Source organism: Antechinus flavipes, chromosome 6 (genome assembly GCF_016432865.1).
Source record: "Antechinus flavipes isolate AdamAnt ecotype Samford, QLD, Australia chromosome 6, AdamAnt_v2, whole genome shotgun sequence".
NCBI classification, from domain to species: domain Eukaryota; kingdom Metazoa; phylum Chordata; class Mammalia; order Dasyuromorphia; family Dasyuridae; genus Antechinus; species Antechinus flavipes.
Genome location: NC_067403.1, coordinates 133,184,960 through 133,210,245, shown reverse-complemented (window position 1 = coordinate 133,210,245; position 25,286 = coordinate 133,184,960). Strand labels below are relative to the sequence as shown.

The following is a 25,286-nucleotide window of genomic DNA, read 5'->3' as shown; positions in this document are numbered from 1 at the left end:
ATGCATCTATTGGCTTGTTTGAGCCTCTTGTTTGGCATTTTTGAAGGAGTGAGCACTTCTTGTCCTTCGCAATGCAACTGTGATTCCCTCAGCAGAAGTGATGATACCGGCACAAGGTAGGCATTTATTGCCATTACTCAGTTTAATTTTATATAAAAAGATGTAGACTGACAATAGCATAATATAGTCACCTCTGCCATGACAATGATAAGATGCAATCTTTTTATTAGCAGCCAGAGAGGAGAGGTTTAAGGTGCAGGAGGTGTATCTTACTGCTCTATGATTATTTGCTGACAAATAATATTTACTCAGCCTTTCCTGTTTTTGTTCAGTGTTCAAGCTCTTAAAACATCTCCAACCCCTATAAAATCACAGAACACACTCTGAATTGACTTATTTTCCCCAGATTATTCATAGGCAGAACACTTTTGTTTTCTTTGAGCAGTGGTCTGGTTTTCTTAAGCACATAGGTAAATCTTATCATTGGGAGAGAGCCCAGCAAGCATAAGACAGATTAGTCTTTCCATACCAATTGTAGCTTATCCACAGAAAAGTATCCCTAGCCTTTGTTGGTTTGGGTTTCATATTGCATAATTCTGATCATGACATCCAAGAAGTATTATGAAGAAGAGAGGGAAATAATAATGTTGGTGTTGATGACAACAATGATACAGCTAACATTTTATAAATTTATATAGTATTTATTATGTACTAGGTCTTGGGCTGAACACTTGCAATTATTATCTCATTTGATCCTCACAACAACTCTGAGAAATAAGTGCTATTATTATCCCCATTTTACATTTGAGGAAATTAAGGCAAGCAGATCATAGAAAGCTTCTTAAAAATCAATGAAATTTCAGGATACATAGTACTCCCTCAGTCTAAATGGAATTATTAAAATTCAGCTTTTAAAAGAATATTGACTTCTATGTTGCAGACACAAGACCCAGAGAGAGTATTTGCTTTAAACAGATATTAGAATCTTTTCTTTAAGAAATACCAAATATTGTTCTTATCCCTAATGAAGTAGTGGTTTAAACAATGGAAATCCTACTCAAATGAGTCTCCCCAAGAGGAAGAGAACAAGCATTTGTTAAGTGTCTACTATGTACTAAAAGAAGAGTGTTAAGTACTTTACAATTGTTCTCATTTGATCCTCATAGATTCTGAGAGGTAAATACTATTATTACTTCTATTTTACAGATGAGGAAAACAAGGTAAACAGGGTCACACAAACAGTAAGTGTCTGATATTCGATTAGAATTCAGTGCTTCCTGACCTCAGATTCATCCCTTTTGCCATCTACCTTCTAATCCATTTAATGGTATTAAAAAGCATAAACCTGTGTCAGAAAGGGTTACCTCCCATGGAACTAGGCAAGTACTCTGATACTTTTTAGAGAATCTGCTAAATGTAGTAAGAGACAAAAAATTACATAAGATAGGTGAAGGAAGGGGGAACATACCACAATGAAAATCCAAGACCTTGCCCAACATGGCCAAAATTAATTTGGTGGGTGATGCAGAACAGTTGCTAATCACTCACCCCCATCTACCTTTAAAAATAATCAGTGCCCCTCTTCTTTTTTTCCTACCCATTATGCACCAGTTTGTATACTGGCAGATCAGTGATATGGATGAGAGAATCTATTAAAAGCCAAGAATCTTTGGGACTCTTGAGTTTGAGGCTGGAATTGATTCTACAGTACAGGAGATGCCTATCTGAAACCAGTTCAGGCAACAGAGTCAGGAGCCCTGAATGTGAATGAATCCCTCTTTAGGACTGAATGACTATGTAATCATAATTAAATCACTTAACCTCTGATGAAAATCTTACTTGCATTTCCTAACTCTCAGGGTTTTGTGAGAGAAATGTTTTGTAAACTTTAGTCTCATATAAATGTGAGTCTGATTATTGTTATTCTTTGACCTTATTACAAAATGTCACTCTTATACCTTCCCTTCCATCCAGCAGTAGGCACAAAGCTACATTTGCTTTCAATTCAGTAATATTTGTTAATAGATTGTTAGTAATTTGTATGGGTATTTTTTGGTTGCATTTTATGCAGTACTGATGTGAGTTCAGCATATGATATGGATGATATGGAGTAGATACCAAATGAAGGTAGGCACCAAAATTGGGGTTTGGTTATGTGAAGAATTCACAATGACTATTCTCTTTGGTGAAAGGTAGATTTATTTAGCGAAGAGCTTACAAACAAAATGAAGATATACAATAGACACCAGGAATGGTAAATATGAAACTGAGTGGGAGAGCCTATGAAAAACAAGTTCCTCAGTGTAGCTCACAATTAGGCAATAGAAAGAGAGTGCCCATTAGATTGGAACATGCTCTTAGATGGCAGGCTAAATCCTGAAAGGGTCTTAGTACGCTAAAAGAGTTAGTTACCTGTAAGGAGGAGAAATGGGATTGAGAAGAGTAAGGGAAGATACCATTGGGTATGGGAGAAGGGTAAGAGGAAAGACACCATGAGACAGAGTGCTATGGCAAACTGACCTTAAAAAAGGCAGAACCTATGGGATGGCCCATAATAGATTTTAACTTTTCCTTTTCCTTTTCTTTCTTTTTTTTTTTCTTTTTCTTTTTTTTGGCTGAGGCAATTTGGGTTAAGTGACTTGCCCAGGATCACATAGTTAGAAAGTGTTAAGTGTCTGAGGTCAGATTTGAACTCAGGTCCTCCTGACTTCAGAGCTGGTGCTCTATCCATTGAGCCACTAGCTGCCCCTCCCATAATAGATTTTAAAGGAAAAATTTAACAACAGGGACATGACAAAGTGAGACTGCTCAAGAATCCTACAGAGGATGGGTCTCTGGAGTTTGACATAACTTGGATTTCTGACTGGACAACTTCCCCCCGAGAGTGAGACCATGAAGGAAACCGATTTCTATCAATGCCTTCTTGCTTGCCTCATGGATCAATTCTTTGACAGACAGTTTCTGTCTGTCCAATAAACTATTCAGTACTACATTGTGGTTAAAAGTTGTAGAAGAAGGTTTTTATCCTCTTCCTGAGAATTTGTAAGACTGTATCATTTTAAAATTTTTTTCTATTCTAAAATTTATATATATATATATATACAGAGAGAGAGAGAGAGAGAGAGAGAGAGAGAGAGAGAGAGAGAGATTGAAAAGAAGATACTCATAGTATAGTCAGCTCTTCTCCATTCATCCTCTATCTTTCTCTCTGTCTCTCTCACTTTCTCTCATTTCCCCTCTTTCCTCTCCCCCTCCCTCCTTTCTCTCAATAGTTAAATGATATGATGGTTTTGGAATTGGAAAGTCTTGAGATCAAATCCAACTTCAGATATTTACAACCTGTGTAACTCTAGCCAACTTCATTAATCTCTGTTTGTCTCAGTTTCTGCAGCTATTAAATGGATATAATAACAGAATATAACTTGCAGGATTTGGGAGAAGATCAAATGAGATAATAAAACACTTCTTGGCAAGTAGTAAGCACTATATAAATGCTTACACTCTCCCCGCCCCTCTTTTCCTTTTCTTCTCCCCTCCCTTTATTTTCCCCATTCCATACACAAGATATATGTGTGTGTGTGTGTGTGTATTAAATATATATCAGACTTGAAGTTTCTTTGGTATATGGAACTTCCAGCAAACTCTCCCTGTCAATATAAATCAGTACTTACTCTGAAATTGAGTCTTAAAGAAAAGTCTGGGAGTGCTGAAGATTACATAGCTATTATGTGATGGAGGTGAGACTTGAACCCACCATGTTTTCTTGACTCCAAATACATGTTTGCCTCACTCTGGAAATATTTTTACTTCTTATTTTTCAAGCGAGGAAACAGGCTCAGATAGTTTAAGTGAGACTGAGAACCAGGTCTTCAGATCTGTCCTTTTTTGTTTTGTTTTGTTTTTAAACTATATATTGTATCTCCTTCTCCTTTTGAGTAAAACACATACTTTTGAGGTCATAGTGAAAGAAATGTCCTTTGATTAAAGCTCTTCTTATATATGTAATTAATAACCTCTGAAAAAAGCATAGCTTCTTAGAGACAGCTAAGCAATGCAGTGGATAGCCATTGGACTTGGAGTCAGGAAGACTTAAGTTACAATGTGCTCTCAGTTATTAGTTGTATGACCCCTAGGCAAGTCACATACTCACTGCCTGCCTTGGTTTCTGGATCTATAAAATGGGAATAATTATGAGGATAAAATGAGATAAAAAATTTGCTTTGCATAGCAATATGTAAATCAACATGTAAATACTAGTTCTTATTATTTATCTATGCAATTTATACCTTTCTGGGATGAAGAAGCTCAGGAATCGAAGGCTCAAAATAGAGGTAAAGAGTCCTTTTCCATCCTGAGTATTGCCAGCTAGTTATTCCATAAAGTTATTTCCATAAACTTGTGGAACCTGTGACCTATCTCTGTGACCTATCTCAAGATACTACAAAAAGCTAAGGCTACAAAATCCTTTTTAGTATTGACTTCTCAGATCAGGCTTCATGTGGGTTTTTTCATTTTTGGGGGGAGAGAAAGGGTTCCCAACCTCTGATTTTATCTATATAGGGAACTCTCACTAAGGAAACTTCTCCCTACCAATGTAGATATATTACTATTCTGTAATTTATAATCATAGAAAGTTGCCTATAACAGGATCAGCAAACTGCAGGCTGAGTATGATTTTTATATTCAAAAATGCAAAATGTCAACTTTTTTTATTATAGCTTTTTATTTATAAGTTATATGCATGGGTAATTTTACAGCATTGACAATTACCAAACCTTTTGTTCCAACTTTTCCCCTCCTTCTCCCCATCCCCTCCCCTAGATGGCAGGTTGACCAATACATGTTAAATATGTTAAAGTATAAATTAAATACAATATAAGCATACATGTCCAAACAGTTATTTTGCTGTACAAAAAGAATCAGACTTTGAAATAGTGTACCATTAGCCTGTGAAGGAAATCAAAAATGCAGACAGACAAAAATATAGGGATTGGGAATTCTATGTAATGGTTCTTAAGTCATCTCCCAGAGTTCTTTCGCTGGGTGTAGCTGGTTCAGTTCATTACTGCTCCATTGGAACTGATTTGGTTCATCTCATTGCTGGAGATGGCCATGTCTATCAGAATTGATCATCACATAGTATTGTTGTTGAAGTATATAATGATCTCCTGGTCCTCTCAAAATGTCAACATTTTAAAATGTCCTTGCTTAGGATACTAAACACAGAGTTGTACATATCCCCAACTGCACTTGAACACAGGTCTTGCTGGTTCTCTAAGAGTCATGAAACCACATTACCTCTCTTGGAGTTTGACATCTCATAGTAAAGAAATGAAGCTGAAATAAAAGGGCCTGGACCCTGCACATTTATCAAACACCTATGTGCTGGCACTATGGGCTAGGCACTATGCTAAGTGCTAGGAATACAAATATGGGAAAAAAAAATTGTCCTTGTCCTCAAGAAGCTTACAGTCTAATGAGGGAAGACATCATACAAAAGAAAAATTAAGTGGAGTGGGTATGGAGAGGGAAGGGATGGGAATGGAGACAACTGAAGAAGGAACCTAGTAAAGTCCAAAAGGGTAGTTAAGTTTCTGAAGCAGGATTCTAACCTGTGTCTTCCTAACTTAAAATCTAATGTTCTATCATCTAGATCAGTGATGTCAAACTCAAATAAAAATGAGGGGGGAGGGCGGTCTGGGAAATATATTAAGGCAGCTAAGTGGCATGGTGAGTAGAGCCTCAAGCTTAGGCTCAGGAAGAGGAGCTCAAATCTGGCCTCTGACTCTTATTAGCTATGTGACTCTTAAATCAATCAGTCTTTTTCAAACCACTCCAGTATCTTTGCCAAGAAAACTAAATGGAGTCACAAAAAGTCAGAAATGGCTGAACAACAACAATTGCCTAAGAAAATCACACATATACATATATATGTATGTATACATACATATATACATGCATAGATATAAAATTCATAAATAAATAAGACAAGAACTATATTTTGATCTGATTGGGCTACAGTTGGGAATGATGTGAGCTTTATGGGGTCCACAGGCCACATATTTGACAATTCTATTCTACATGACATAGGATTTCTTAAGTATGACTCTTATGTTCTGAAATCTGCCATCCCTTCTAACTTAAACTATGAGATAACGTTTCTCTATATCTATTTAACATACAGGAGTAAATTACTTCATCACTTTAAGGGCATGCTGTGTATTAAGGATTGAGTTGAAATTAGAACTCATAATTTCTACTTTATTTTTTGCATTTTATTAAATTAAACTACTGCATAACTTAAAAACACCTTAATCCTCTTTGAAACTTTTATTTAAGGCAGTGAACCTATATTTTGAACCTATATCTTTATTTCAAGTTAATGGCCTTTTAAAAATAGGTCTCTTTTCATGAAAGAGTCTCAATAAAGAGAATCTCACAAAATTGGCATTTGAAGTTGTATCTTTCTGTTTGTTGACCTTGCCATGGCTATACTTAGGTTGGTGTTGTGCAATGACCCAGATATGTATGAGATTCCTACGAATGTTCCTGTAGACACAATGAAGCTCCGAATAGAAAAAACTGTCATACGCAGGATCCCCACTGAGGCCTTCTACTACCTGGTAGAACTCAAGTACCTCTGGGTGACTTATAACTCTGTGGCCAGCATTGACACCAGCAGCTTTTATAACCTGAAGCATCTGCATGAATTGCGCTTGGATGGCAATTTGCTGACTGCTTTCCCCTGGGAATCTTTGCTGGAGATGCCCACTTTACGAACTCTGGATTTACACAACAACAGAATAACTAATGTGCCAGCTGAGGCTACCAGGTACCTGAAGAATCTTGCCTACTTGGATATATCAAGCAATAGACTCACCACTTTGCCTCCTGACCTTTTGGACTCCTGGACACATTTCTCAAAAGATTTAATATCTAGAGGCATGGACTTCCCACCATCAAGAATCATATTAGGTAAGCACACCAGGTTCTTTGTTTCTTTTTTATTCACAGATGATGGCTGTGAATGCCAGATCCTACTCCTAATGATACTGTGGTTTTAATTTGGTGTTCGTGTTAGAGCACTGGAATTGAAATCAGAAAGACTTGAGTTTGAATCTTGACTCAAATATCTAATAATTGTGTCATTCTGGGTAAATCACTTAAACTTAGTCTCAGTTTCCTATTTGTAAAATGGACACAATAATGGCCTCACAAGGTTGTTGTGAGGATCAAGTGAGCTAGCAGACATGAAACTTTCTTAAAGTGCTATATAGATGTTAATGATCATTATTATTACATTCCTGATGAACTTACATTTCATTATTATACTCTAGTCATACGCTACACAATATGGAATAGTTTTCTTTGGTCATGTAACCTCAAGAATTAAGCAGTGTCCACTCTTAGAGGTCTCCATAGGCATAAAACCTGTTAGGACACCTCAATTCTTGATAGCATACCACCATTTCCACTAGTCCAAACCCCTTCCCAATACTAATGACAAGATCATACATTTTGAGCTAGAACGTACTTTAGAAGAAATCTAGTTCAAATTTTTTACTTTATACACAAGGAAGGTCATACAGCTATTAAGTATCCGAGAATAAGGATTTTTACCTAGGTTTTCTAATTCCAAATCCATTAATAGACTATGACACCAGTTTCTTTTCAGTTCAACAAACATTTTGCTTATTGTTTATATTTGTTGTTATTGTTGTTCTTGAGTTTTTCAGTTGTGTACAACTCTTTGTGATCCTATTTTGGGTTTTCTTGGTAAAGATACTGAGATAGTTTGACATTTCTTTCTCCATTTCATCTTACAGATAAGGAAACTGAGGCAAACAGGGTTAGGTGATTTGCATAGATAGCAAGACGGGCCACTAAAAAGGTCATTTATTAAAAATGAGCATTTCTGGAATTTAAACCTGTTTCATTTCACAAATGCTTACTTCTTCCCATTTGTAAATATACTATTTTTCGTTAATAATAGTTAGCACTTACACAGTGCTGTAGGCTTTGCAAAGTACTTATAAATATTATCCTCACAACAGTTTTTGAAGATAGGTACTATTATCATTTTACAGCTAGTAAATATCTGAGGTTGGATTTGAGCTGAAGTTTTCCTGACTTGAAGTTCAATGTTCCATTTGTTGTGCCACCTAGCTGCCACACAAGTATAAGTATCTTTAGCAAGGAAAATATGTACATACACACATGTATTTACAATAGAAATACATAGTTAATGTTAAACATTATATTCCTTATATTGTTAAACCATCAGTTAATCAATTGTTATTTGTGCTCACAATGGGACAGGCACATTGGTGATACAAGTACAAAGGAAAAAACATGAGCCAATATGTCTTTAAGGAGCAAATCACAGTTTCTTAGAAAGACAAAGACTGGTTGGAAGTTTTCAGTAAATAATGGATTAATTTGCATTTATTGGTTTCTATTTAAGGATACTAAGGCAAAATAAATTCATTTATTCCAACTGCTTCAATTTTGATTAGTTTGTTGTTTTAAATGAATTCAGTGGAGCTAACAGATTAGCTTCAGAGGAGCTATTACCAAACCTTTGGAGATTATCAATAATCTTCAATTGTTGTGGTTTCACCACTTGCAAGAATCATTTCAGGGCTAGTATGCAGAGATACCTCATTTTTGTGGGTTATTCTGCTTTTTCATATTTTTATTTTGCAAGAGTTTTCAAATTGTGGATTGCTTTAGTTGATTTAAAATGATTTTATGTAGTATATTATTTCAAAATTTCAAAGTATGAAACAAATATATAATTTTACACATAATAATGCTCATTTATATATATTCATTATATAACAATAAATGAAAAAGCATTCATTTTATGCTTTGAAAAATTTGAAATTAATATATTTATCTATTATATTGTATATTCTTTTGATATTTAATATTCATTTAATGAAAATTGATATACTAAAATGTCAATGAAACAAATATACAAATATTCAATGAAAATTAATATGTATTATACAAATGTCATATTTAATATAGATCTATTTTATGCTTTAAATTTTTTGAAATTATATTTTCATAACATTATTTTGATTTAATTATACTTTAATTACAATTACTGTTATACACACCTATATATTACTTACTGTTATTCATATCTATATATTTCCTGTTGAGGCAATGTGATAGAATGAGATAATAATTGGATTGGAAGGCAAAAAAGACATTTGGATTTTGTTACCATCTTGTTTTGTGATCTTAGAGGAGAGAAGGAACAAACCTCTATTAAGCAGCTGTTAGGTGCCAGGCACTGTGTTAAGCACTTGTATATATTTTCTCTTTTGTATCCTTATTTTACAGTTGGGTAAGCTGAGGTGACCAACTGTTAAGGGGTCCCCATAAGTTATCTGAAGCCAGATTTAAATTCAGGTCTTCTTTACTTCAGATCCAGTTCTCTAACCACTGTACCAACTAGCTGTCTATCCAAATACCTTAAGCAAATAATTTCACATTAGTCTTCACTGGTAAAATATTACCTTCCCACCTGCTCAGTTGTTTTGCTTCTGTTTTCTCTGCCAAGAGAATGACCTTTGGACTGAAAAGGACAGAACAAATAGAACTAACATGCCCAAGATATATGAAATGATAATTAAGCAAATGCTTAGCCATTCTCAATGAATTCAAATTTACCTGGCTCAGATGAATTATTCCCTTTGATATTGCAAGAACTGTGAATGATAATTTGAAAGATGTTGGAAGACAGGAGAGGTACTATAAACTGAAGAAAAGCAAATATGCCTATTTTCAAAAAGGGAAGAAAATGATGTAGGCCAGTGAACTGATTATGATTATGTAATTTGTCCTAGGTGATAATACAATGTAATGTAACTATGGTTTGGAATGAATAATAATATGATTTGTGACTCTAAACCTCACTTTGATTGCTGGGAAGGTGGAAAAGGGTATATAAGCATTTACTTATCACCCATTATGTGCCAGCACTATCTTAAGTACTTCATACATATTATGTCATTTGATTCTTTTAACAATCTTGTGAAGTAGGTATTATTATTATCCCCATTTACAGTTGGGGAAACTGAGGCAGACAGTTTTTTTTTTTTTAAGTAACGTGTCATATAGCTACTAAATGTCTGAGATCATATTAAAATTAGGTCTTCCTTAGTGCATGCTTACTGCTCTATCCACTACCCCATCTTGCTGCTTCCAACAAAATTCTAAAAGGTATTATTAAAGAGAAAATGAGCCTCTAGAACAGGCAAGTGTAGTAGTCACAAAGAGCCATCAGGGTTTATCAAGCACAGATCATGTTAGACTGATATTATTATTTATTATACAGTAGAACAGGGTAAAGTTTAGAGAAGTTTTTGATAAACAATCTCATGTTCTTCTGGCAGATAAAATGAATCCATTTGGAATAGATGATAAAACAATTACATGGTTTTAGAATTGCTTATATGGCTTGACTGAAAAAAATACTTATTAATAGTTTCTTGTCAGTTTGGCAGGAGGTCTCCAGCAATCCCCTAAGGATTTTCTTGAGCCTGAGCTGTTAAATATTTTCATCAGTGACATGGATAAAGCCATAGAGTGGCATTTTTATCAGACTTACAGATACAATGCTGGGAGTGATAACAAACAGACCGGATAACAGTTAGAATTCAAGAAGGTCTGTGTCCTTCTAGCTATCTGAATCTGCCATATAAATCCTATTATCTGTTTTACCATAATTAATCTTTTATTTGTCTGTTTGATTCCAATTTAAAGGAATGATATATAAAAAAAAATGGGGTTAGAATATTGGGCCAAATCTAAATAAGATGAAATTTAATGGGGATAAAGTATAAAGTTTTGCATTTGAGTAGAAGAAATTGACTTCCTAAGTACAGGAAAAAGACATAGTTACATAGTAGCTTGTCTGAAAATGATTTGAGGGTGGGGCTTAGTGTATCTTAAGCTCAACCCGAGTCAACAGCATAATATGACAGCCTCCAAAAGAATGAATGAGATCTTGGGTTGTATTGAGAGTCATATCCTCCAGGCAGTGAAAATCTTATAGGCTCAGGTCAGACCAGATCTGGAGTTTGTCTTCAGTTCTGGCCACCACATTTTAGAAAGGACTTTGATAAGCTGGAAAATATTTTGAAGAGGGCAAAAAGAATGGAAAAAGACTCTCAATCCATTCAACTTAAGGATCATTTGATGGAATTGATTTTTGAGTCAGGTGATATGAGGGCAGAGGAAGATATGACAAATTTTCTGGTACTTGAAAGGCTATCTTGAAGAACATTGATTATTCTTTTCTCTATGTGGCCTCAGAGAGTAGAACTAAAAACTGGGTGGAGGTTTCAAAGAGTCAAATACAGATTTGATAAAACAAGAAACAATTTCTAACAATTGGAGTTGTCCAAAAGTGGATCAGGCTGTCTCAGGTGTCATAGGCTGCTCTTTAGTAGTGTTCTTCAAGGAAAGATTCGTGACCACATACTGGGTATGTGGTTGTGGGTATTAATTTTGAGGTACAGGTTGGATTGACTACTGAGATTCTTTTTAACTCTGAAATTGGAAAAGGGGAATAAACATTTATTAAGAACCTATTATGTGCCAGGCACTGTGCTTTACAGATATTATCTTTTTTAGTCTTTTGTGATTCTGTGATTCTCTCTCACAAGGCTATTGTAAAGATACAATGAGATACATCATTTTGAATGGAGAGGGAAGGAACAAAGTACCCAGATACAATAAGTGATAAATTTGATATGAGAAGACAAATAATAATGGTAACAAAACTCAAAAGGACAACAAGGAAGGGGATAGAAATAATCCATTATTAAAGGAATGATATATATAAAAAAAAAGATATATAAAAAAAAATAAAAAAAATAAAAATGTCCTTTAGGCATGGGCTGGGTGAGCTAGCCCTTTTCTGGCATTTATTTAGTCAATTGTTTTTCTGAGGTAAGGAACCCTTGTTAGTTTGAATTTTGATTTTTTTTTTTTTTTGTATAGACTATATTTTATGCTTTTTTTTTTTTTCTGGAAGATGCCATGTGTTCAAATTTGGCACAAAAAGAAAAAAAAATTCTTAAACAACCTAACATCTTGCTCTTTTAAGTAAATGAGAAGATAACTCTCTTGGACCGTAATGTTCTGGTTAATTTTCTGTAGGTCTTTGGACCAGCCTTTGTTTCAGTGAGTAATCACCACAGGAATAGCCAGAGATAAAGTCCAAAAATCTTTATTGTCTTTTTCACAGTGTGTCTCCTTGCCTGAGGCTAGGCTAGCTTTCTGGAGGCCCTTCAGATGGGCCTTGGTCTCAGAAATGTTATGTTCTGGTTAGCTTTCTGGAAGTCTTTGGGCCAACCTTCGTTTCAGCTGAGTAATCACCATGAGAATAGTCAGAAATAAAGTCCCAAAGTCTTTATTGTCTCCTTCACAATCTGTCTCCTTGCCTGGGGGTAGACTAGCTTTCTGGAGACCCTTGGTTTCAGTGGTGGAAGCAGGAGGATAGGCCAGTCACAGGCTGATGAAGATGGAATGTCTCTGAGTCCGAGGGCTTGAGCTCCAGTCTCCAGTCCTCTGTCTTCTAAGAGTCTCTTCGATCCCCCCTCTACATCTGATTCTGACCTTTTAACTACTCTATTACCATTAAATCCATTCATCATACTGAGTATAAGCCAATCATTATATCACTAGGGAACCATTATTTGTTATAAGATTAATTTAATCATACTGACCTAGAGAACTATTAATCACCATGCTAAACTAAATAACCATTGTCTTATCAATTCCACTGAGTTAACACCTTCTTGTAAGAATCCTTGTTTTAAGTACACATCTCCAGAGTTCTACCTCCCTACAGATCTTAACTTAACAGTGTGTTCAATGTGGTAAGCATGCCATGCACTTATTTCTTGGGATTCTTATACATCACAGGTCATAATTCTGATATAATTAAGTGATAAGGGAATCTTATTATTTTCTCACTCCAATGCACTGGCCTTCTATAATACTGTTTAATATGGTAGAATGTGTGAAGTCTTTTGGAGAACTTCCAAATTCCAAGAGGAAAATATTACAATGTCACAGAAAGGTATATGAGGTTGAGAAAAATCACCAAATCATTTCAGACTGTTTCAAACAATTAAGAGGCTAATGTTTGTCTTCATCATTTGTAAATAAAATAACCCCAGGAAAAGCAGTAGTTTTATTTAGTTTGGCTCCTGAAGAGATAAACTGGCTTGACATGAAATCCATATTTTAATTATTCTATTGACTAAGATAAACTCCTTTCAACGTAGTTGGAAAAAAGTTATATAACTTGACTTTTTTTTTTTTTAATTATCTTTGGGTAAGTAGGACAAAGACCGTTTTTATAAAATGATAAAACTATTACTTTTAATAGCTTGATCCAGACATCATGATGTCATTTTGGTCCCCTTTAAGTAAGAAGGACAAATGACAACAATCTGAGAAAAAATCTATTTGCTGTAAAGACAGTGAGTTAAATAAAACCTATCTATTAGTTGTATGGATTGGTTTGCACTTTCTGTTTCTGTTTCTTTGGGCAGTTTTATGTTTTATTGTCTTTTTTGTTCCAATAGTTGTCTTTTAGATATGATCTTTAAACATTAATCTTTTGATTTTTTTATACTTAGAAAAATCTAATTTGTTAGTGTCCACTCTCATAAATAGAGACACAATGAACATAATCTAGACCATTAGTTTGTAGTTACCTATAACAAGTAAGTAAAAAATGTGTTTCTCTGCAGTCATTCTTCTAGTAAGTGGTTGAATGTTCTTCAATCAATGGCTCAAATTAGAATAGAAATACACATTACTTATTTTGGACATATTATTAAGTAGTTTTCAGTATTACCCAGTTGAATGTATTGTCCTTCTATGGAGGTGAAGCTTCTGATTCTCAATTTGTTCTTTTTCAATTGTATCTGACTCTTTATAACCTGATTTTTGAAGTTTTCTTAACAGTGATAATAGAGTGGTTTGCCAATTCCTTCTTCAGATCATTTTACAGATAAGGAAACTGAGGCAAATAGAGTTAAATGAAGGAAGGACAAACAACAACCTATAATCTACACCTAAATCAGTTAGGTGGCACTCTTAGTGCACCAAGCACTATGCCAAGTCACGAAGTCCTGAATTGAAAGCTGACCTCAAATTCTTATTTTTGTGTGATCCTGAGAAAGTCCCTTACCTGTATTTGCCTCAAATTTCTTATCTGTAAAATAAACTGGAGAAAGAAAAGACAAACCATTGCAGTATCTTTGCCAAGAAAATCCCAAATGGGGTCACAAAAAATCAGACATGACTGAAAAATGACTGAATAAGTCTTCTCTCTCTTTCCCTTCCTTCCCACCCCACACCTGTCCCTTCCTCTCTCCCTCCCTCCCTCTCTCCTTACCTCCTTCTCTCTTTTTCCTTTTCTGTCTTTTTTCTCCCTCCCTCCCTCCCTCTCTGTCTCTGTCTTTCTTTCTGTCTATCTATCTTTCTCTTTCTCTGCCTCTGTGTTTCTCTTTTGATAACCATAGTGACCAGTGGCATTCTCTGTGAATAGGTTGATTGACTGGCGTTTGGAATGTTCTCTGTAATCAAAGAATAATGGTTCCTCTTTCTGTGAAGGCCATATAAATATCCTAATATTCCAATGACAGTGTGTGTAATGCAGGAACAGTAGATTTGAAGTCAGAAGATTTGGGTTCAAATGCTGGTTCTGAAATTTAGTAACTGTATTACTTTGGAAAAGGCACTGGACTTCCCTCAGGTATAGTTTCCTTATCTGTAAAATGAGGAGGTTTGACTAAATAGCCTTTAAGGTCTCTTCTATGGGTGTGGGTTTTTTTTTTTTTTTTTTTTTTTTTGGTTGTTTTCATTCATGTCTGACCCTTGATGGAACCCATTTTGGAGTACTGAAAACATGCTGAAGTAATTTGCCAATTTTTTCTCCAACTCATTTTACAGATAAGGAAACTGAAGCAAAGAGGGTCAAGGAACTTGCTCAAAGTCACATAGCTAATAAATAATTGTCTGAAGCCAGATTTGAACTCAGGAAGATGAGTTTTCCTTACTCTGGGCCCAGTACTCCATCCATTGGACTACCTAATTTCATTCTCTAATCAATTGAATTAAGGTCAGGAAGCTTAGATAAGGTAAAACAACAACAACAACAACAAAACAAAACAAAAAAAACATGGCTTATCCCTGAAGTTGGTTAAAGAAGGTTAATACTTTTAGGATAAGAGTTAAGTTGAAATTAGCCTTGATGAATTAGAAAACTGATTGAAAGTACACAGAAGAAAGTTGAGTAGAAACAAGAGTTTTTGCAAATTATGCTCCACAATTAGATGATGAGAAAAACTAAGTGTGACAAGCATGGAAGACAAAAATGTAAATTTATTTTATTTATACATTTTCATAATAAAATTATTTATTTATTATGAAGGATTAAAAATTTAGCAAACTAACTTTCTGAAGACAAGCTCATGGAAATATATAGGCGAGAAGAAAGGTAACTAGGGAATAGTGTATAGAAAGATGGCCTTGAAGACAGCAAGACCTGTGTTTAAGACCTCCTTCATCCCCCTACTGACTGTGTGACCCTGGACAAATTACTTGATCTCATAATGCCCTAGGCATCTCTCAGATTATAAATTACAGAGCAAGTTCTGATCTTCCTTCATTAAAAATGTTTCCTCACTGGAAATTTTCTTCAGAGATCTTCACAGATCTCAACCAATGATCAAATAGAAGAGACATGGCATATGTAGTGTGAATGATCAGTAAAATAATAACAACAACAACCCAACAACATTCTCCTCTTCCTTGAAAAAAGTGTTTTCAGATATAGACTGTGTACAGTGCCTTTGTCTCAAAGCCATAGTCTTTTTGTATGGACTCATTCACTTTCCGCCCCTCTTAATTTGGCTCATATGTTAGTGACTTAAAATTAGCAGGCTCAGTAATAAAAAGAGGAAGCCCTTGATGAGTTCCTGGCAAATATATTTGAAAGTTGACTACATTTATCTCAATGGAGCAATTAGGTAGCACAATGGGTAGAGTGCCAGGCCTGGAATCAGAAAGTCATTTTTTTCTTGAGTTCGAATGTGGCCTCAGACTTTATCTGTATGATTTTGGGCAAGTCCCTCAACTCTATTTGCCTCAGTTTCCTCATCTGTTAAATGAGCTGGAGAAGGAAATGTCAAACTACTTCAGAATCTTTGCCCCCCAAAAAACCCAAATGGGATCAGAAAAAAACAGACATGACTGAACATAACTGAACAACAAAATCCCAATGGAGATATTAAGTGGTGGAAATTTAGAATTAAATTAATAGAAAAAAAAATTATAGACTGTGCTGAGGAACTGTGGAAGAAGATTTAGGTTAAATATTAGCAAAGGCATTCAGATTCTCTCCTCTCCCCTCACCCCCCCTCGGCAATTGGGGTTAAGTGGGGTTAAGTTAAGCCCAGGGTCACACAGCTAAGGAGTTTTAAGTGTTAAATGTTTGTGGTCAGATCAGGTCCTGACTTCAGGACTGGTACTCTATCCACTGTATCCACTAGATGCCCCTAGGGCATTCAGATTTTAAAGATTGTGAGTCAGTGGATTGCTTTTCCAAGAGAGGTGGTGAAATTTTGTCTCCTAGATGTCTCCTATATTTTGTCTCCTATGCTTTGGAAAAGGGTCAACAGCACTCTTTTTGTTGTTTTGCTGGGAAACTTGTGATGTTCAAGACCACCTGAAATACTTTTCTAGTTTTATCATTTATTAATTTGTGTAAATTAGAATAACCTGTACTGTGAATCTGGAAAATTATCATTTTTTTTGAGGCAAAAAAAAACTTAAGTAAGTGATATATGGATAGAGTATTGGAAATCTGGCCTTAGATATTAGTTGTGTGATTTTTGGCCTACATCTCAGAGTGAATGTGAGGATCAGATGAGATGATAATTTTAAAGCATTTAGCATGAGGACTGGTTTATAATTGGTGCTATATAAATTTTAGCTATTATTTAATTAAAGGCAAAATTTTGATTATACTTTATAAACTATTTTTGAACAAAAGGCACATATTTATTTTTTCTAAAAGTAAAAATGGAGTATGGTATGAATCTGCCACAGGATGAAAATTAGGACAATCATCTCAGAAATTATTGTAGACAGAGATCTGTGGAGAAGGGGACTAATTAAATTGTTCAAGGAACATGATAAAATTGTTTAGACTTGGTCAGTGGAATTTCTTTCACAAAAGAGAAAGTTTTTTGTTTTGTTTTGTTTTGTTTTGTTTTTAGCAAAGACACAAGTTAAGAAAGATCTTATTAGACCCATTACTGCACATAGAATTTTGAGATAAGAGTGCAAATTATTTCTGAATGGCCTCAACAAGAAAAAAATTATTGTAATATATGATGTAAAACTTTAGGCAAAATCGGAATGGTGTTATACTGAGACTAACCTATAGTCAAATCATATAAAGTCAACAAGCTTTATTAAGCACCTATCATATGCCAGATAGTGAGCTAAGTTCAAAGGTTTCCAAGGAAAGTGAAAACAATTTCTGTTCTCAAAGAACTTGCAATTTAACGGGGAAGCACAATATTTAAACAACTATTTATAAACAAGATATATCTAAGATAAATTGGAATTTATTTTAAAGGATAGCTTTAAAGGAGACCAGAAATGACATGGAAATCATTTAATTTTTATGTCAGAAGTGTAAGTCTTTTCAGTTGAACTGATTTTAAATTTACTGTTATAATATTACCATCTAGTTGGTCCAGAGCAGTAGTTGTTTCAGGGGCCCAAGATTGTCACGCCTAAAATTATTAACATTGGTAGAGAAAAATCAGAAATTTCCTCTGCAACTTTCATCTGGTTAACAGAAGTCTAATCATTCTTCCTACATAATAACCTTTCAAATATTTGATTATAGCCACCATATTGCCTCTTGAGTATTTTTTCTCTAGATTAGACAAGCCCCAGTTTCTTAAGCAGGTGCTCATATGGCATGATCTTGAGACCTCTTACTATATCAGTTGCCCCTCCTCCAGATGTTTTGGAGCTCATCATTGTCCTTCCTAAAATGTGGTATTTAGAACTAAACACAATACTCTAGATGTTATTTGACCAAAGTAGAATACAGCAGAATATTACTTTCCCAATCCTAGAAACTATCTCTTAATGCAACCTGAGATTATTTGAGTTAATTAGAGGCCACTAAGTGATACAGTGGGTAAAAGTCCTAGACTCACAATCAGGAAGACCCGAGTTCAAATCCAGACTTAAATACTCATTAGCTATGTGATCCTGGATAAGAAGTTCTGTCTACCTGTTTCCTCATCTGTAAATGAGGATAATTAAAAAAAAATAAATCCATAGTACAGGGATTATTGTGAGGATTAGTGTTGTGTAATAATAAGTAAAGTTAATAAGTAAAAACTTAATGACTGACCAAAAAATGAGATAACATATGTCATGCATTGCAAAACTTAATGTGCTATAAAAATGTGAGTTGTTATTATTATTACTTTTTAAACTCTTAACTCATATTAAACTGTCAGTTACTAAAACTAGATTTTTTTTCAGATAAATTTTTGTCTACCTATACTTTTCGTGTCTTAAATTTGTGTATTGGTTTTTCAAACCTTCAGCATAATACTTTATGTTGATTCCTATTTAATTGCATCTTTACACATATTCTTATCTTAAATATCTTCCCTTTCTAACCCATTCTTTTAAAAATAAGTTTAACTGATGTTCTTGTCATCACTTGTTCTCTTCACCAACTGATGCATTATCATTATTCCCAATGATTTTTCTTAGAACTTTTCCTTGTAACAAAGTACAATTAGGAAAAACAAGGCAGTACATCAACCATTTTTGAAAATGCCTCCCTTATTTCACATCCATAGTTCATCATCTTTCAGAGGAAAGGTGGAAGACACATTTTACCATCTGTCTTCTAAAACCATACATAAGGGACCTTAGAGACTGTTGAGTAATTTATTTTAATTTTTAAATCTTTTTACAGATGTTTATTATCTCTTCCTCCTATTTCCTCCTTCCCTCCTTCCCTAATAGAATAACTAAAAAAAAAATTCTTCACAATAAATATGCATAGTCTAGCAAAGGAAATGGCTATGTCCAAATATGCATGTTCCATTCTGGACTTCAAATCCATCCCCTCTCTGACAGGAGGGAGGTGGTGTGATTCATCTTCAATCATCTTGACTGGAGAGAGAAGTTAAGGGACTTACTCCATTAGTGTCAGAGTTAACGTTTGAACCTTTGTCTTCTTAATTCCAACTCCAGCACTCTAAGCATTGCTTCATGCACTCTCATTTATGAAAATAGGCTTGGTTTTGGGTAAGATTGGCAGAACGATGTACTCATCCTCTCCCTCTTATGTTTTCTATTTAAGGTTTGCAGGATAATCCATGGTTCTGTGATTGCCACATTTCCAAAGTGATGGAATTGTCAAAAATTTTAGACCCCACTGTGGTGCTTCTGGATCCTTTACTGGTCTGTAGTGGACCAGAGAGCCTCACAGGGATCTTGTTTCAAGGAGCTGAGCTGGAACAATGCCTGAAGCCATCAGTGATGACCTCTGCCACCAAAATCACATCAGCTCTAGGAAGCAATGTTCTTTTGCGTTGTGATACCACAGGGTACCCCACACCACAGCTCATTTGGACCAGGGCAGACAACTTGCCAGTTAACTCTACAGGTAGTTATTTTCTTTCAACCATTCTTAAGACATGGGTCAAGGTTCAGGGATGCTGTTTTAAAAAGTTTAACATTAATCTCATGGCTGAACTTGAATTTTACAACCAGCAAGTTCATTTGAGAAAGCTACTCTGAAATTATTGAAGAAAAAGAAATGGAAAAATGTCTTTTATTGAAGGTAACAGGATCAATATCTACCAGTGTTTCACCTCTCCATGAAATCCCTGCAATGGTAGTTTAGGCTAGCTGTTTCCTTAAAAGGTGAGGAAACTGTTCTCAAGGCTTGCTTGGCTCCAATGTGCAAAGGCTCAAATAAAAGCTGTCAACTGACATGGTATTCAGTTCATTGAAGTACATAAAAGGCTCACTGATATGATGTTGAAGTCTGTCAGAACTGGTAAATGTCCCAAATCAAGAGTGTTTCTGAAACTGACAGATCAGATAAATTAAAAAAACTAAGCTTTTTTCTTAGCCCCAAAGAATCGTCTTATGTCTTCCTGAGCTCCAACTTTATGATTCAAATATGATCCTTAGTTCTTGAAAGAGTACAAGCTTTGCCATATCCCACCAACTGGGAAAGCTTTCAAAGACAGGACTGATGACAGACTTTATTTTTGTTATTCAAGAACTAGCCTATCTAAGTAGCCTTAGAAACAGAAACTTGTTAGTCAAGTGATGACTTTTTTTTTTTCCTGAAGCAACTCACGAAACAATATTCTAAGGTAGGGAGGGACTGCAATCTGCATCAAGGAAGTAAGTACCCCACTGGTGAAAACAGACTCTTAGAAGTATTTGGAGAAGGAAGCATAATGTTATTATGAATGATGAATTAAGATTTAAGGCTGTTTTTCCTAGCTCTGACATCAGCTTCCTCTATGATCCTGGATGAATTTGTTAAACTATCTAGCATCTTTAAATATTTGGATGATTGTGATATAGTAAGGATGAGATTTACTTGGCTTTTTTTTTTTTGGCTGCAGAGGGCAGAATTAGAAGTTCTGGATGGAAGTTGTAGAGGTAAATTTAGACTTAAAATAAGGGGAAAAAACTTATGAACTTAAGTGGTATCTTTGGAAGGATAAGGTGGGAGGATGAGGTTTCAGAAGGAGAGCTCCCACTTACTTACGTTTGTTAAACAATAGTTCAATGACTCAGCCATACTGTAGAAGGAGTATTTTGGGGGACTTGTTGCTGTTTTATTGTTTTAGCTATATTCAACACTCTGTGACCCAATTGAGGTTTTCTTGGAAAAGATATTGGAGTGGTTTGCCATTTCCCTCTCTGGCTTATTTTATAGATAAGGAAACTGAAGCAAACTGGATAAGTGACTTACCCAGGCTCACACACCCAGGAAGTGTCTGAGACTAGATTTGAACTCAGAAAGAGTCTTGTACTGCACCACCTAACTGCCCTGGAAGGAGTTGAAAAAACCCCATTTCAATTCTAAAATTGTATGATTCTGTGATTTTTCCCAAGGAAACACAATTAATTAAGGATAATTAGGTGGTGTAAATATGAATAGAGTTCTTGGCCTGGATTAAAGAAGATTTCTCTTTCCAAATTCAAATTTGGTCTCAGATACTTACTGGCTGTTTACTCACTTACTGACCTTGGGCAGCTAATGTAGCCCTGTTTGCTTCCCATCCTTGTCTGTAAAATGACCAGGAAAAGAAAATGGCAAAACACTTATATCATATATATTTATATCTTTGCAAAAAATCCAGGAAAACAAACAACTCAAATTTAAATCCAGGTCTCCTGACTAAACCTACTGTCTTTTTTTTTTCTCACACATCTCATTAGACAATGAAAATTCATGCTATCAGTGTTTAGAAGATCAATTATTGTAAACCAAAATTGGTACCTTTTATTAAATTGATGACATAAATCAACCTATCAGAGGTTGGCTTTCCTTGTGTGGTTAAGTAAATCCAGTTTCTCCACAGGTGTATTTGCAGGTTCACTGTGAGAAGCAGAGTAAAATTTGTGGACCTTTTTCAGATCCATAGAAATCTGGCTCATATAAATGAAAACTGATTAATAAAAGTTTGGACCTGATATTATTTTATGTATATAATTTTTTACACTGTGAAAGTAAATAAACTCTTAGACCATGGAATATCACTTAATGTGACATTAGGATCATAAGACTTGCAAGGTTGAAGGAACTTTAGATGCTGTTGAGTCTTTTACTCTATTTTACAAGTGAAAAAACTGAGAAGTCAAATTACTATTCAAAATTTTGAAAAATTTAAAAATGGAAACATTCTAATGTGATTTGTAAGATCTTATGCAGATTTTCCATGTCCTGAATGGTAATACTTGGCTTATCATTTATCAGGTCTTTTTTAAGAACCATATTTATTAGTCTGCTAATATAATCCCCAAAGAATTCAAGGTTTATCAGGATAGTGAAATTAGATTTAAGTCCAAGCATTTGGGACTTAAGAATAAATAATGAGGAATGATCCAATCCAGAAAAATGTTATGTGTTGCTTTCTGTTTAAATGATGGCACTGTTTTTTTTTTTTTTTTTCAGTTAAAAATATTTTGAAAATACTGTTAATTTAGACATTGAGGTCAAAATTCCCACAAGAAGCCACATAGATAGCTGGTCACTTCTCAGTTTGGTTGATCTAGGTTCTCTCCTCTCTCAATAAACATCTGATTTTCTTTCTTTCAGTAATTCAGGAAACCCCAGGAGATGGAGTCAGATGGTCCATAATAAGCTTGACTGGAATTTCTTACAAGGATGCAGGTGATTATAGCTGCAAGGCCAAAAATCTGGCTGGCACATCAGAAGCTATTGTTAGTGTTACTGTGGTTGGCACTGTTACCACAACCATACCCCCTCAAAAATCAGGAAAGAAAGTTGGAGGTGATCAGCTTCTGGAAGAAGCCATGCATGCAACTGAAAAGACTACATTCAGAACTACATCCCCATCCTCTTTATCATCATCATCATCATCATCTTCTTCTTCTTCTTCTTCTTCTTCTTCTTCTTCTTCTTCTTCTTCTTCTTTTCTTCCTCCTCCTTCTTCTTCCTCTTCCTCCTCTTTCTCTTCATCCTCTTTTTCCATCATCACTTCTACCACTATACCTATCACCACTGAAATATCAGCAGATACTAGTATGACCAACAAAAAGCCTCCCAAGTCTTTTCCAAATGGAAAAAGGAATTCAAAAGTGATGATGAATGGAGGCAAATTTCCACCAGCCAGTGCCAAAAAGAAAGAAGTGTCATTATTGAGCACTGCAGCCATCACTGAGCCTGGAATCATAATAAAAAACCTCAAAGTAGTTAATGAGACCTATGAAAGTGCGACCTTGACCTGGAAGGCTATTAATGCCACAAAGAGCACTGCTATTACTGTGCTGTATTCCAGGTATGGTGACGAGGACATGATCCCACTAAGCATTGACTCCAGTGAAACACAAATTACAATAGATAGTTTGGAGGCTGGTAAGCAGTATGTGGCTTGTGTCTGTCCCAAAGGAATCCCTCCTAAAATGGAGCAATGTATCACCTTCTCCACTGATAGGATGAATGGAAAGGTAAACTCTCAAATCTCTTTTCTTATTGTGGCAAGTAGTGCTGCTTGTATGGTTGTTTTGCCACTGATTTTCTATCTGTTGTACAAAGTTCTTAGATTTCAGTACAAGCCAAAGGCTATCAGGGACGATGATCTAGCAAAAGAGACTTATATACAGTTTGAAACTCTATCTCTCAAACCCTATCCTGCACAGGAGCTCTGGACTCGAAGACGTATAGATGAATCAGAAAGATTATTGCTTTGTTCTAGGTCAAGTGTAGACTCTCCTATGATCTTCAACAATGAGGGTTTAAGTTCAGAATACTATTGCTAATAATTTTCTATAAAGTGACATAGGGGTTGGATAACTGGATAGGACTGACCTTTTCTTGGATGGACTGTGGGCTTAGCTATAAAATGCCAACATTTTAGTCTCTGCATCTTCTAAAAACAACAACAACAGAACCTATGGAGTGTGAGAAGGTTTAATGTGGTTATTTTTTTTAATGCCACAAGATTTCAAAACTGAAAGAATTTCTAGAGATCTTAGATGAATTTTGTATGTTTTGGGAGTGGGTCTTTAGTACTATTTTGTTATTTGGTGTTTTTTTAGTTTATTTGAAAAAAATAATTTCATGGCAATATTGCATATGTACATGCTGTGTAAAGTGGATTTATTAAACCATTTTTTTTCTGTGCACAGTCATTCAAAGCCTCAATTTTCATTTAAGTTTGAAGTTATATGCTATTTACTATTAAGGTGGGGGGGAGGGGGTAGAGCCAAGATGGTGGAGAGCAGACATGACTTTCTGTGACCTACTCTGACCTTCTCTCAAGCCAACAGCAGATTAAGCCTCTAAACTGGTTTTGGAGTCAAAGAACCTACAAATATTTGGAGTACAGCACATCCCCAGAAGAAGATATTTTGGAAAAACTTCAGAACAAGTCTATTTCAAATGGGCAGGGGGACAATCTACCCAGCTCAGACCACAGCACAGGGAGACCTGGGCAAGGAGCTGGGGTGGGGAGTCGGAATGTTGCAGCTTCTACGCACCTGAGAATCTTCTGTGAGCCTCTTAGGCTACTCTGTCCTTGGTGCAAGCAGGTGGTTTGGCAGATTTACTACAAAAAGCAAAATTGTAAACCACTGAGCCCTGGAAGAATGCTGAACCTAGCTGTGATTACCCATCACCAGAAATCAATCAGCAGAACTGCCCCAGGGCAAATTAAAGCAGCTATCACTCCTTTGCATTGAGCAGACCTTAAAAATTGAGTAAAAAAACAAAAATAATTCTCACTATAGAAAGTTTTTATGGTGACCAAATCCTGAGGTTTCTAAAGACAAAGCAACTCCAGATGAAATCCCAAAGGGAGATATGGGCTGTTCCTCATTTCACAAAGCTTTCTGGAAAGATACATAAAGGATTATCAAAGAGAATTAGAAGAAAAATGGAGAAAGGAAATTGTAGAGGGTCAGAACTCTGGAAAAGTATACTTGAAACAAGAATACTTACAACAGGGTGTTTACTCAGTGTGACTGACCAGATAATGGTTCTCTAGTTCATGTATACTTAGTACTTAGTGTGATATGGTGATGTAATGGTTCTACAGTTGGCACATACTCAGTGTGCTGTAGTGATGTAATTGTACTTAAGGGCTGAGAAGACTTGAAATAAGCAGATTTGAGTGTGTATGAGCTCGAGCTCAGACTCCAGACTACAGAGAGATCCTCCAGAAAGCTAGCCTGGACACTACAGAAAATGAGATCATTGCGAGAAGGAATGGAAAAAGCATATAATGCCCTACAAAATAAATGTAAAAAAGAAACCAATTCACTGAAAAACAAAATTTGTGAAATGGAAAAAAAATGCAACGAACAAAACAATTCAGTTGGCCAATAACAAAAGGAGTTAAAAATTAGAATTGAGCAAATGGAAGTGAATGACTCAATAAGACTTCAAGAATCAATCAAACAAAAACAAAAAAAAAAAAAGAAAA

The 25,286-nt window shown here is 35.3% G+C and overlaps 1 protein-coding gene across 1 annotated transcript; it reads left to right on the top strand.

Annotated features, from left to right (window-relative positions):
- LRIT3 (leucine rich repeat, Ig-like and transmembrane domains 3) lies at window positions 1-23,975 on the top strand. Its single transcript, XM_051965118.1, has 4 exons — window positions 1-116; window positions 6,500-6,975; window positions 19,451-19,756; window positions 22,439-23,975. Exons 1-4 carry the CDS (start codon window positions 1-3, stop codon window positions 23,620-23,622), a joined length of 2,082 nt encoding a protein of 693 aa, XP_051821078.1. The 3' UTR covers window positions 23,623-23,975.
- The last annotated feature ends 1,311 nt before the right edge of the window (window positions 23,976-25,286 follow it).

Coding starts and splice junctions, on each gene's coding strand:
- LRIT3 (XM_051965118.1), top strand. CDS start 1: ATGCATCTATTGGCTTGTTTGAGCCTCTTGTTTGGCATTTTTGAAGGA. Junction 117..6,499: donor AGTGATGATACCGGCACAAG/GTAGGCATTTAT, acceptor GGCTATACTTAG/GTTGGTGTTGTGCAATGACC. Junction 6,976..19,450: donor ACCATCAAGAATCATATTAG/GTAAGCACACCA, acceptor TTTCTATTTAAG/GTTTGCAGGATAATCCATGG.